This window comes from Dendrobium catenatum, unplaced genomic scaffold (genome assembly GCF_001605985.2).
Source record: "Dendrobium catenatum unplaced genomic scaffold, ASM160598v2 fragScaff_scaffold_71, whole genome shotgun sequence".
In the NCBI taxonomy this organism is placed as follows: domain Eukaryota; kingdom Viridiplantae; phylum Streptophyta; class Magnoliopsida; order Asparagales; family Orchidaceae; genus Dendrobium; species Dendrobium catenatum.
Window position 1 is genome coordinate 2,267,751 of NW_021318533.1, and position 12,856 is coordinate 2,280,606.

Here is a 12,856-nt window from a genome sequence, read left to right on the forward strand (position 1 = left end):
GTCATCCCAAATGACCGAATTTTTTGTATTAAAAATTTTAAATTTCGTCAAAATTTATGATAATTTAATTATTCATCAAATATATATTATATGATAAGATACAAACGGTCAAATGACATAAGATTTTTTCGTACATATATTTTCTCGATTAAAAATTTCAAATAAATTCTATATATTTAATTAAAGTTGTTCGAAAGTCAATATTTTTATATCATATTTTTCTTCAGATGTAAAATGAGCTATCCATTGAGCAATTTTTTATACTTTCGATTGATTAATATATGAACTAAAAAAAATTATTTTAAAACTTCGTTTGATAATCATAACTACAAAACTTATTCAATGTAGAAAGTACAGCTCAACTCAATATCAAAATTTTCTATTTTTAGTAAAATAAAATTCGAGTTGAGATAAAAATAATTGATTTCGAATCTTTAGTATATATCATCAATAATTACGTTAAATTAATTATTCCTAAAATTCGTAAACCATGCAATTATCATAATAATTGAAGAGGATCGCAGTCCCATATCATAAGCACACGCTATAAAAATAAATTGAAGAATTTACATATAAATCTTAAATTTTTTTATGTATTCATTTATATACGACAAATTTTTAAATCATATAAAAAAAATCACTACTATAAACTTATGTACTTTAAAACATATATTTTCAATTATACATTTTATTATAATTTAGACACAAAAATGATATATGAATAAATATAAAAATTTATGTATTACATATATAAATATGTAAAATCCCCTGAATTTTTTTATTTATTTATTTATTTTGAATAATGCCTTCAAAGCCAAAGCAAGCATGCCATGTAGCGACTCCATCTCAACCGTAGATGGATTAAAGAAAAATGTGCCACATAATTCTGGAAACAAAATGACAAGAATTTAAGATTTCACTTATTTGGGACAGTTTTTTACTGCTTATTAAAATATTATTTGATACTCGAAAACTGCTTTAAGAAACAGTAAAAAAGTCGTCACAAACGAAGCCTAATTTGGATGGCAATAATAGAACCCCCACTTATCCACAGCTGCAGTTCTCATCAGTTCCATGCGTTTCTTTTGCTGTTTGTGTGCTACAAATTCAATTAGCATAATTTGCTTGACATGTTTGCAACACATACAAAACAGTATAAAGCTTTTTCGATTACGAACCTCTTACTTTTTGCCCACAGCTTTATTAACTAACAAAAGATGCCAAAGACCTGGAAGAAATAAAGATTGAGACTCATAAGAACACAAAAATCAACCCTCATAATCACAATAATGTACTGATTGTAGTCAAATACATAATCCATCAAGTGATTTCAGCTGCCTTCAGTGTATGATTAACAAAAAATACTGATTTTTCTAGCGTTATAAATATGGAACAAACAGTCAAAAAGGATTTGTAAGAATATAATTCGAGAGAAACAAACATGCATAGCCAAATTTTACAAAATCTGAGCATTCCAACTTTTCAAGGGAGATTATTACTACAATGAAGGGATCACCTGAAGATAGTTTAGGGGCTTTGAGATTGGCGGTGGATCTGCAGAATCCAATCAGAGTAGTTGCTGCAACCTGCAAATTGGTCCTCGACTAACTTGGACATAAATAAGACACTCTCTCTTGGATGTTCACCTTGCCTTACTACATGGATCAATTGACAATAGGAAGGATCATTAGTCCTTAGCTTTTGTAGAATTGTCTTTATTTTTCTTGTTACTTCATTATCCTGTTCACAAAATTGAACCTGGGAAAGAGGAAGAGAAAACCAAAAAGAAGTATTGAATTATACTGGTATTCCCATATTTTCATGCTAGTTCAATTACTAACAATAATTGAAAGGGTCATTTTGTATACTTGAAAAGTATACGTTTATTATTATTTCCATTTATTACTCTCTTTAACAACATAATGAAATTTGGGATCCAGTAATTTAATATATATTCTAAAGTTCATGATGCAACATAAATTTATGAAAACAAAATTAAGATGTCAAATACAAAGGAGGATGACCCATTGCAGAATACTACAATCTACAAAAGGGCTTTTTGCAATATATGGGTCATTGTCAATGCATCTAAATGGAATGCAGAAAAAGATGCAACTCTCCTTAAAAGTTTTCTTCAAAAAGATCAATTTATGATTTTCTTACCAAAATAAATATTGAGTTTAAGGACATAAGGGCAGAAAATCTAGAAAATGAGAATTTAGCTTACCAAAATAAAATCATTACCATCATTTGAATGGAAGAATTGAGTAGAGGAGTTAAGATTGCAAATAACAACATGGAAGATTCAGCCCTAATGACAAAGGTTGCCAACATTAAATATCCTAATTCAAAAATATCCTCTCTCAAGGAACATAAGCAACCACACTCAACAAAGATGATCATTAGAGTTCCCTTATGGAGCACATTGGAAAAAATTTTGATATACAAAAGAAAGATGTTGGATGCTTCATGACAAGCCACCAAACAAAAGTTGGGCAACACAATGAGGATAAATAAAAAATAGACATGTATATGTAACACATGTGAAAGAAGACAACTTCAAATAATCACCCACTAAGCCCCAAAAAGAAAAAATAGAAAAATTGAAAAACTTTCTGGTATTACTAGGAAAAGCTCCAATGACAAGTACTTATTCTCTTGCATTTTCATTTATTACATCCTTTAGTTATGCTTTTGAATTATCATAGATACCTAATTTCAATTCCTAATTTATTGATTCAAGAGCCACATAGAATATGGCCAAGTCCTCACACAATAATTTATTTCATATACTCATTATTCTAGAACAATAAAATAACTATTTTTGGTGAAATCATTGTCAGCTAAGGAGATATTCTTTTAAATAAATTTCTTAAACAAAGAATATCATCCACATGCCTAAGTATTCACAAATTTTAATCTATCCAAAAGTTATCTACATATTCAAAATGCATTGTTGTATTTTACCCATCACATTATGTATTTTAGAAACAAGGCATGAAAATGACAATTGGACTAACCTAAAGAAAGAGACAATTTCTAACATCTCGAAGAATCCAATGATCAAGGAAGCTCGATACTACTGTTGTATTATCTTTCTGTTCTAAAATCCCTGAATCCAATAAAGATGGGATATAGCTCCAACACATGTCTTAACCATCTTTGTCTTATTATTCCCAAAATTATGTTTCATTTTTATTAAAAATATTAATATTCAAGAATTTTATTGTAATGTTTGTGAGTTAGCAAAACATAAACATACTAATTTTCCTATAAGTAACATAAAAATCCAAAGTTCCTTTCTCTCCTATAACTAAACTCTATGGGGCTAGATACTTCTACCTTTTCTCTCATTCATTGTGAGAAAGACTCTAAAGAATAATTCTTAATTTAAGTATACAACAACAACTAAAAAAAGCATCCTTCATATCCTATCTACAGAAATAAAAATTATAATTCAAGTTAAAAAGAATACTATCTTATAATTAAAAATATATTCTTATCATTTAATTTAGATTTAAAACTAAGACTATCGAAAAAGGGTAATTTCTCAACAACAACAACAACATCAAGCCTTTATCCCACTATGTTGGGGCCGGCTACGTGAATCTTTTCTCTTCATTGTGTCATGTTAAGAGTCAAATTCTCATTTAAATCTAACAAAAAAAATATTATTTCTAATATTTTATAACCAAGTCTTTTGAAACGGCTCCCACTGCAGCAGGGTCCTCCACTTTAGCAAGCCATAAGGCACGTACTAGGGAAGACCTAGATCGGCCGGTCCAGGCGGTTTTGGACTTGGAGGAGATGGCAGAAAAAAGGGAGGGCGATCTGGCACTTGTGGTAAAGCCCAATAAGGAGTTAATACATTATGTTAGGATAGCATTAATTAGGAAAGAATATTTCTAATTGAAATTCAAATAGAAGAGGAAAATATATTAGGAAAGTGGTTGATTTAGGAGGGAAGAGGAGGAGAGCTTATTTAAGTCTAAGTTAGGGTTTAGGGGATTTTTTTTTTAATGCAGAAGTTTGTGAGTGATTCCGGTCTACTTTTTTTTTTTTAGGGATCCTAGCGGCGTCTAGCCTTTGGGAGAGAAGGTCCTCCTCTCAAAAGAGGACCATTGTATCTTTCTTTGTTCATATTTGATTTTCCATCAATAAAAATCTATGTTTTTTGGTTGAATATCTCAGAGTTGGTTGTTGTTTTTGATACCAAGGCGTATCAAATTGGTATTAAAGCACTTTCCTGGAATGTAATCTCATTTTTGTTGCTGATTCTTGCTGAGATTTTCCTTCCCATCCGCTGATTTTTGCTGTTTAGAGGCTAGAGTTGCATCCAAGTTGCTATTTCTTGCCATGAAAACCTTGATCCGGGTACTGATGGCCGGAAAAAGAGTTGACACGTTAGAAAGAAAGTTGGAGGGGAAAGTAGGGCAACTATGAGGGGATGTGAGATCAATGAATGATCGTATTTCAACGATAGAAGGAAGATTTGGGAATATGGAAGAGATAATGAAGCGGATGTTGGAGCTTCATACTAAAACAGTTTTGTCAGAAGCGAGGAGGAATCAGGAAGATGACATATCAAGGAAAGACGGAGAGGTCGAAATTTTAGGAGGGGAAGAGGAAATATCCCACCTGGAGCCTTTACCGAGAAAGGGGATATATAAGGAATATGCAGGTAGGGGAAGGAGGAAATATGAACAGAGAAGAGAGGAAAGGGAACCATGGAGAGAGATTAGGAAGCTAAAAATGTCTGTATTTGAAGGGAAAGATCCACATGGGTGGATATATAGGGTGGAGAGATACTTTGCAGTGAACGGGTTAACAGAAGATAAGAGATTGATGATCGCCGCTCTATGTCTTGAAGGGAAGACACTGACATGATACCAATGGGAGAGAGACAAGATACCCAATCCGTTCATGGGAGGAGTTCAAGGAACGTTTGTTGGAGCACTTTCGAGCCCAGCAAGATGGAGACTACAATGAGCAATTCTTTGCATTGTCACAAGTCAACACTGTGATGGATTATTGAGAAAGATTTGAGCTTCAGTCAGTATGAGTAGAGAGGTTATTAGAGACAATGTTGGAAAGTAATTTCATGAAAGGTCTCAAACTAGAGTTGAGGGCAGCAGTTCAGGTGGCAAGGCCCTGTGACTTGGAAGAAGTGATGGAGTTGGCTTAGATATTGAAAACAAGAAATCACTACAAAAGAATAGCAAAGGGGTCAGTGGAGGAGGTTCTTACTGAACAACGACGACGTTCCTGGCACCCAGGGTGCAGACTATACCAGTTAAAAGGGAGGCTTCAAAGGAGGGCTGTTTGGGAGTCCGACATGGAGGGCATTTTAAGAGGCTGACTGATACTGAACTGCAAAGACAAGAGAGCTAAAGGGCTATGTTTCAGATGCGACAATAAATTTACATCGAGACATAGGTGTAAAAATTGCACCTTACGGGTTCTCATTATGTGATGATGAGGAGGTGGATAAGGAAGAGACAACGAAATAGGAGAAAGAAGAATAGGAGCTCGTGCATTTGAAGGTGGCGGAAGTTTTATTGAACTAGGTAGTGGGATTCACCTCGAATCGCACTATGAAGGTGAGGGTACAAATAGGAGGAGAGGTAGTGTCGACCCTAGTGAACAGTGAGACGACCCACAATTTCATATCAAACCAGGTGATAGATAAACTGAGGTTGAAACTGGTAGACAGGGGAGGATTTGGAGTGATGATGGGCACATAAAAGGAAGAGAAAAGCAAGGGGATATGTCAGGGTTTGGTGGTAGAGCTACAAGGGATTCACATCACGGAAGATTTCCTTCCATTAGAGTTGGGAAGTATTGATTTGATTTTGGGAATGAAATGGCTACAAACCTTGGGGGAGACTAAGGTGAACTAAAAGGCAATGGACATGGAGATCCAGGTGGAGAGGAGAAAGATAGTAATCAAGGGAGACACCAGCCTATCTAAGGCAATGGTTTCTTTAAAAACCATGGTTCGTGCCTTACAAGAGGTAGGAGAGGGATTTTTGGTGGAGCTCCAAAGTTTGGAAAGAGGAGAGGCAAAAGATGAAGAGGACATTCTAGAGATTGTCCAACCCCTTTTGCAGCAATTTAGAGAGGCACTCCAGCTTTCCCGAGGATTAACACCACCACGGAAGCACGAGCAGTTTATTATTATGAAGGAAGGAGTATCCCCCATTAGCGTTTGGCCATACTACTACCCACATATCTAAAAGGGCGAGATTGAGAAATTGATTCGAGAAATACTTGAAGAAGAATTTATCAAACCCAGTGTGAGCCCTTTCTCTAGTCTTGTAATGTTGGTGAAGAAGAAAGATGGGAGCTGAAGGTTCTGTGTATCGTGCCCTAAACAAGGAAACAATACCAGACAAGTTTCCTACAACAATCATTGATGAGCTGCATGGATCTGTGATATTCTCCAATATCAATTTGAAATCATGATACCATTATATTAGAAATCAATCAGGAGACACCCACAAGACAACTTTTCAGACACTATGAGTTCTCAGGAGGGAGTGGCAGCTGACCAGAGTAAGATTGAGGCCATGCTTAGATGGCCCATACCCAAGAACTTAAAGGAGCTGAGAAGATTCTTGGGACTCAGGTTACTATCGAAAATTTGTGAAAGGATATGGTTCTATAACAGGGTCATTGACAGAACAACACAAGAAGGACAACTTCAAGTGGGGAGAATTAACCACCCAAACTTTTGAGGAATTGAAGAAGGTTGTGACCAATATTCCAATCTTAGCTCTTTAGGATTTTAACTAGCTTTTTGTAGTTAAGACAGGTACCTCGAGTTTTGGGTTGGGAGCAGTTTTGTGCAAAACCAAAGGCCAGAGATCTATTTCAAACAAGTGTTGACATCCAGGGCCAGGCTCAAGCCATTACACGAGAGGGAGCTGATGACGATTGTGCTTGCCATTCAGAAATGACAAATATCTATTTGGAAGACATTTCATCATCCAAACTAACCATAGGAGTTTGAAGTACTTGTTGGAGCAGAGAATAATCACTGAGGAGCATCAAAGATGGCTTTCCAAATTATTGGGCAATGACTTCGAGATTCAGTATCTACCTAGGGTGGAAAATAAAGCAACAGATGGGTTATCCAGATGCATGGGGGAACCATGGATGATGGCATTGTCCGTGCCCTTAGTGGTTGAGTAGGAAACACTAAGGAGAGAGTGAATAAGATGTAGGATTGAAAAAAAATTAGGGAGGAGTTGGCACAAAATGGCGAGCATTATGGCGCACAGCGCAGCACATCGCAAATATGGCGTTATTTGTTTAGCTGTCACGACGCATCAACATAGCGCGAGCTCTTTGCGCCATGTATGAGCAATGACGTATAGCACAAGGCGCAAGCTATTTGAGCCATGTATGGGCAATGGCGCATGACGCAAGGCACAAATTACGAGCGCTATTTTGTTAACATGTTATAAATTATAAATTATAAATTATTATTAATTTTTTAATATTTATATATAAATATCACATTGATTATTAATTAATTGAACAATAAATTGATAAAATATCAAAAATATTAATAGATTTAACTTTTTTGTAGGATTTAAAGCTATCATTTTTGCTATTTGTTTGGATTTAAACTTAATTATGCTTAAATCATGCTTAAATCTATTGATGTAAGTTTTTGTAGAATTTCAAATTGTCATTTTTCCTATATGAAAATATTTATGCTTAAGTTTTACTTTAATCAACCTATTGTTTATTATTTAATGGTATTTAATATTAATAAACATATATATTTTAATTATTTTACATTGTGCACTGTGTTTAAAATGGTGCATGCCATGACTTGGGCTATATGCGCCATGGCTCCAACGGGAACTTTTCACCGTGATGCGTCATTCGCCAAGTATGATTTTGACAAGTATGATTTTGACCAAATTGAGGACTCTATGGTGCACCAAGGGACTTGATAACTCATACTTTTTTAGGATTGATTACCAAGCTAGGAATGACAAATCTATATGCCCCAGTTTGAGGGGGAGTGTTAAATCTCAGCCGTCCCTTGGCACTTGATCTCAAGATCAGGATGGGAATCCATGGGAGGCTCACCTGGATTATGCCAACCATTATTAAATCCCAGACATCCCTTGACATTTGATCCCATAGTCAGGATGGAATCCATGGCAGGCTCACCTAGATCATGTCGATATCCTTCCATATTTGGGTGGATGATACAGGAATGATTATATTAAGACAATTATACATGATTCTGTAGTTATTTGTTTCTTATTAAGACATCTTATATAGATCTCTAAATAGTGATAAATCTGTATAATAAAATTAAGCATTTTTCCTCTCCAATTCTCTGAATTAACACTACTTAACACATGTAATATCAACTTTTAAGGTTGTGCAAAAATAAAAATCATGCATACTTAATTGGCCAAAATTGGTTTTAATATAACTTCCAATGAGTTGGCCCTCCATGCAATTAAAGCTTTTGAGAAAAGAGGAATATTAAGCCAACAATACATATCATAAATCAAAGTTTGGATAAATTTCATTGAACATTATGTGCAGCCAAAAAATTGTTCATCTAAGGCCAAGAACCAAGTATTGTTGCTCAAACAGTTGAGCACAGACCAAGTTTTATAAAACTTTAAATCATACTTATCAGTGGCAAATGGTGCACCACGGCGCGGTGGCGCCTTTTTAGCTTACAATGAAAATAATATATATATATATAAATAACAAATAATAAGTTGATTGGAGTAAATATCCTGTCAAATAGTAAAAATTATAATTTTAAATCTTACATAAACTTACATCAATAGATTTGAACATGATTTAAGCATAATTTATTCTAAATCCTACCTAATAGTTGTTGACCTGTATACTAAATCCAAGGGAAACAAAAAAAAAAAAAAAAAAAAAGAAAAAAAAAAAAAAAAAAAAAAAAAGAGAGAAGAAGTTCAAAATCATACATTGCCCATCGGATCCTCAATTCCAGCCGAAATTGTGCAGAAATCTCGCTCCGTACCTCGTATTCGTCGAAGAAATCCGCGAATCCCGCTGAAATCGGCGCTGTTGGAGTCGAATCTCCGTGTTTCCTGCGCAAATCCCGCAACTCATCTCGATCGCTGCCCCATCCTCGTTGTTAAATAGCGACGCCAAACAGGCGTTCGTTCGCTACCTCTCCTCTCCCGCTCGCCACTCTCCCTGTGCCGACACCAAAGCCGAACCCCGATCGGAAGCTCCAACCCGACACGACTCCTCTGCCTCGCTCCACACACGACTCTCCCTCTCAATTCCGAAGCCGACGCCAACATCCCACGATCTCCTCCAAGCCGAGAGAGAGAGAGAGAATCCTTTTAATTTTTTTGATATTTTATTAATTTGAAGATTAATTAATTAATAATTGATTATGATATTAATATATAAATCTAAAAAAAAATTAATTATAATTTATAATTTGAAATTTATAACATAGTAATAAAATGGGGTGCACCATGTGTGCCTTGCTCCATTGCCCATGCAAGGCTCAAATAGCACGTGCTATTTTGATACGCCGCGTCCAACGAAGTAAATAGAGCCGCATGTGCGTCACGCTGCGTCGTGTGCCGTGGCACACGCCATTTTGTGTTATTGACATGTATGCTTTAAATTGACATAAGATTATCTTTTTAACCTTGAACAAACTCAAGATCTCATCTTGAAACCATTGTAGAGTCCACATCATCAATTTATAGATCAAAAGACATTAACTAAAACCACAGCTTTACAATTTTCTTTTTCCTGTACTTTTAACTAAGTGAAAAAACTTTATGATACCGTTAGTTTACAGGCACCTCAAGTTCTAATGCAGAGACAAATTTTCTAATAAAAGATCGAGTGGCACATCTAATTTTCTGCATGACCTTAGGATGTAGGATAAACATTATACATAATTAGAATTTAGAAACCGCTTCACCGGTCATCAATTAAAATGAGAAAATAATGATGATGATATTGAATAATGACTATGCAAGGTAAGACCAAAAAAACATGAATTTTCTTTAAACCACATAATCATGTTCCATCATTCATGAAGACCATACACAACAAGTTTTCTTCCAAATCAGATATGCTTTGGAAATCAGTAGTGTACGCTATTTTAGCTCACTTGCAACTGACAAGCCCAGCTTGTGAACTAAAATAAGAAAACTAATTGGATTCAAAGAGTTATTACTGCAGTAAGCATTATATTCCATCACTTATGATTATGTGATTGAGGAAATTTCAAAATGTTAATCAGCAATTCTACATAACAATTAACAAGGACCTACCAAATCTCTATGCAGAGTAAATAAATGCCAGAATATAATCAAGAAAGCATGAATAAGCATAAGAATTGTAAGAAGAAGCAACTCTACCTTGGATAAATCAGGAAACATGGAAGCGTCAACACCAAGAATTTTATTGATTACATCTGATGGAAGCATCTGACCAAGCCAGAAAACAAAACTAAATCCATCATCACAGACATATAGGCCTCTGGAGTCTAAGCTCCCTACAGTTAAAGGTAGCTGTCTAAGAGAGTCTTCAGAGTCAGCAGCCTGCACGCAAAATATTAAAAACTCATCAATCACTGACAAATAAATATAAGTTGCTAGGATTCAGCGTGCATAATTAAATTCATAGCATACTGATCAATTCACAAAAAAACTATTTTGCAGGTCTGCAGAAGAATAATAGCAAGTATTATTATGTCAAAGCAAGACAATTGCAAGGTAAATAAATGATTTTTAGTATGACATCCTATAGGGTGTTTCGTTACCTTTATAATGATCTCATCTGTTCTAAGTAAGCTAGGGTAGAGAAGTTTGAGCAATCTTCTAATAGGTAAAATCATCATACTGTAACCAGCAGCGCAACGTTCATCTAGAGAAACATCAGCAAAACCCCCACGAAGTGCTGCAGATTTACAAAGACACAATGCATACAGTGGCAATAGTTTCAAAGATTCTGGATATATCATTCGCCCGGTTAACCTATGCTGCACAGCATAAAGGTTGCGATATTCTTTCAGACATTTCACAATCTTCACTTGTATCATCTGGCGAGCATCATCAAGCTTATTCGATAAAGAGTTTTCAATTGCTACAGGAAATTTGTAACTTAAGATTAATGGTAATAGATGCAGAGTAGATACTATAAGATTAACTACAGTACGTTAAAAAAGAGAAGAAACAACATGTTAGTATCAGGACTTGCCCAATCTGCTCAACAGTGAGATAATGGCTCCAGTATCAGCTTGGCGGTACATTTCAGCAAGGTCGGGTACCACAGGCACTGCAGATGTGTGGACTCTAATACGCCTTTCACCTGAAGAAGAAGTATAGCTGGCACCAGGCTAAGGAAAATTAATAAATCTGGAAAAAAATGATCTTGAGCTAGCCATTTGCATGTACCTAGAATGAACCAGCTTATGATAGTAATACTTCGTAATACATATCTCTAAAAACAGCAGGAACAACCTTAAAATAAAATAGAAAATATCCTGGAAGAAAATAATCTTAAGCTAATTTGTTTAGGAAGGCCAAAATGACAATATAACCACGAAACAACTAAGAACTACCCTTGTATGAAGAAGCCAGACCAAAAACCGAGGCTCTCAATTTCAGTCTGTAGAGATGGTGACAGAAAACAGCCAAATTTGGAATAAAGAACTTGTTCGATCATGCGGAATGGAACTAAAGGAAAAAACAGCTTATTTTACGAATGACAATTGGAGACTAATAAATACTGCTAGTCAGAATAGTTTTTGTGATTCGAGATTCATTTCGGAAGGCCGGAATAATATACTGGTGATAATTATAGCTGTGAGCGAGGACATTATATGATGAAGTCAATAACGTGGTATTACAGAAAGACAAACATAATACAGCACATCTATTCTGCATCGACAAAAAAATGACACTAAGATCACTATTGTGTTTAATGTGATAAAATTCCTTGCTGGGATCACTCAATAGATAGGGAAAAAATGCTCAAAGAATCAATATACGAGCAAATATAAGGATACAGCAAAGCAACTTGAAAGAACACAAGTTGAGTAGTTAGCAAGGTCTCCTCTAAAGCCAATTGCATTGCAAAGGCCTTATCAGAATCAACAGCTGGAAGAGCTAGCAAATCAACGGTCCTAAGCATGAAATGTCCATGATAACTGGCAAACCGTACACCTGAAAAAGTTTAAAAGATTTCTTGAGGATATCCACAGTAATTTCAAGAAAAGAAACTGCACACACAACACTATATCATCAAAAGACCTTTGCTACATCGAATGCGCATCACTGCTTCCCAAGCAGTTTCCCGTGTAAGGTCCCTTGTAAGTTCATGTCTTAGTTTCTCTTGGTGTGAATCTGCCTTAAAAGATGGATAATGGTACACCTGGCCTCCAGTATATTTGGCAAGAGTTCCTGCAAATAAAGAATATAAAACGTGTGATGCAGGTTGTCATATTTTCGTAAGTAAACACTCAAAATGTTAATTTACTGAAGTGGCACCTAGAGAAGCTATGTCAGAGTAATTCTCGCTGAAAGCATATATATCTACTGCAATCTGATTCTTTGTAAAATCTGCAGCCATTTGTTTATAAAACGAATCTTCAGGTATCCTTAAGTTATGTTCTTTATCTGTTCCATATACACGACGATCGTCTCCACGTAATCTTAGACGGCCGGCTCCAAGAGAAGGTAAAGTACTCTGGAAGATGAGCAACTTTCCTCCAAGTTGGCTCTGCAGGAAAATGTGTGATGAAATTCACAAAAAAATATTTATTTGATATTAGAAATTTGAAAAATAGGCAATGTGGTGATAA

At 35.3% G+C, this 12,856-nt stretch overlaps 1 protein-coding gene across 2 annotated transcripts in view; it reads right to left on the bottom strand.

Moving 5' to 3' along the window:
- Positions 1 to 811: 811 nt before the first annotated feature.
- LOC110094160 (protein transport protein Sec24-like At3g07100) overlaps positions 812 to 12,856 on the bottom strand; it is a 28,268-nt gene continuing 16,223 nt past the window's right edge. For both annotated transcript variants that reach the window (XM_020819325.2, XM_020819326.2), the window contains 8 exons: positions 12,543 to 12,774; positions 12,306 to 12,455; positions 12,062 to 12,218; positions 11,251 to 11,378; positions 10,814 to 11,136; positions 10,410 to 10,592; positions 1,517 to 1,758; positions 812 to 1,228 (listed from right to left, as the gene is read on the bottom strand). In XM_020819325.2, coding sequence (XP_020674984.1) covers positions 1,528 to 1,758; positions 10,410 to 10,592; positions 10,814 to 11,136; positions 11,251 to 11,378; positions 12,062 to 12,218; positions 12,306 to 12,455; positions 12,543 to 12,774 — 1,404 coding nt within the window. In that variant the 3' untranslated portion in view covers positions 812 to 1,228; positions 1,517 to 1,527. The remainder of the gene's footprint in view (positions 1,229 to 1,516; positions 1,759 to 10,409; positions 10,593 to 10,813; positions 11,137 to 11,250; positions 11,379 to 12,061; positions 12,219 to 12,305; positions 12,456 to 12,542; positions 12,775 to 12,856) is intronic.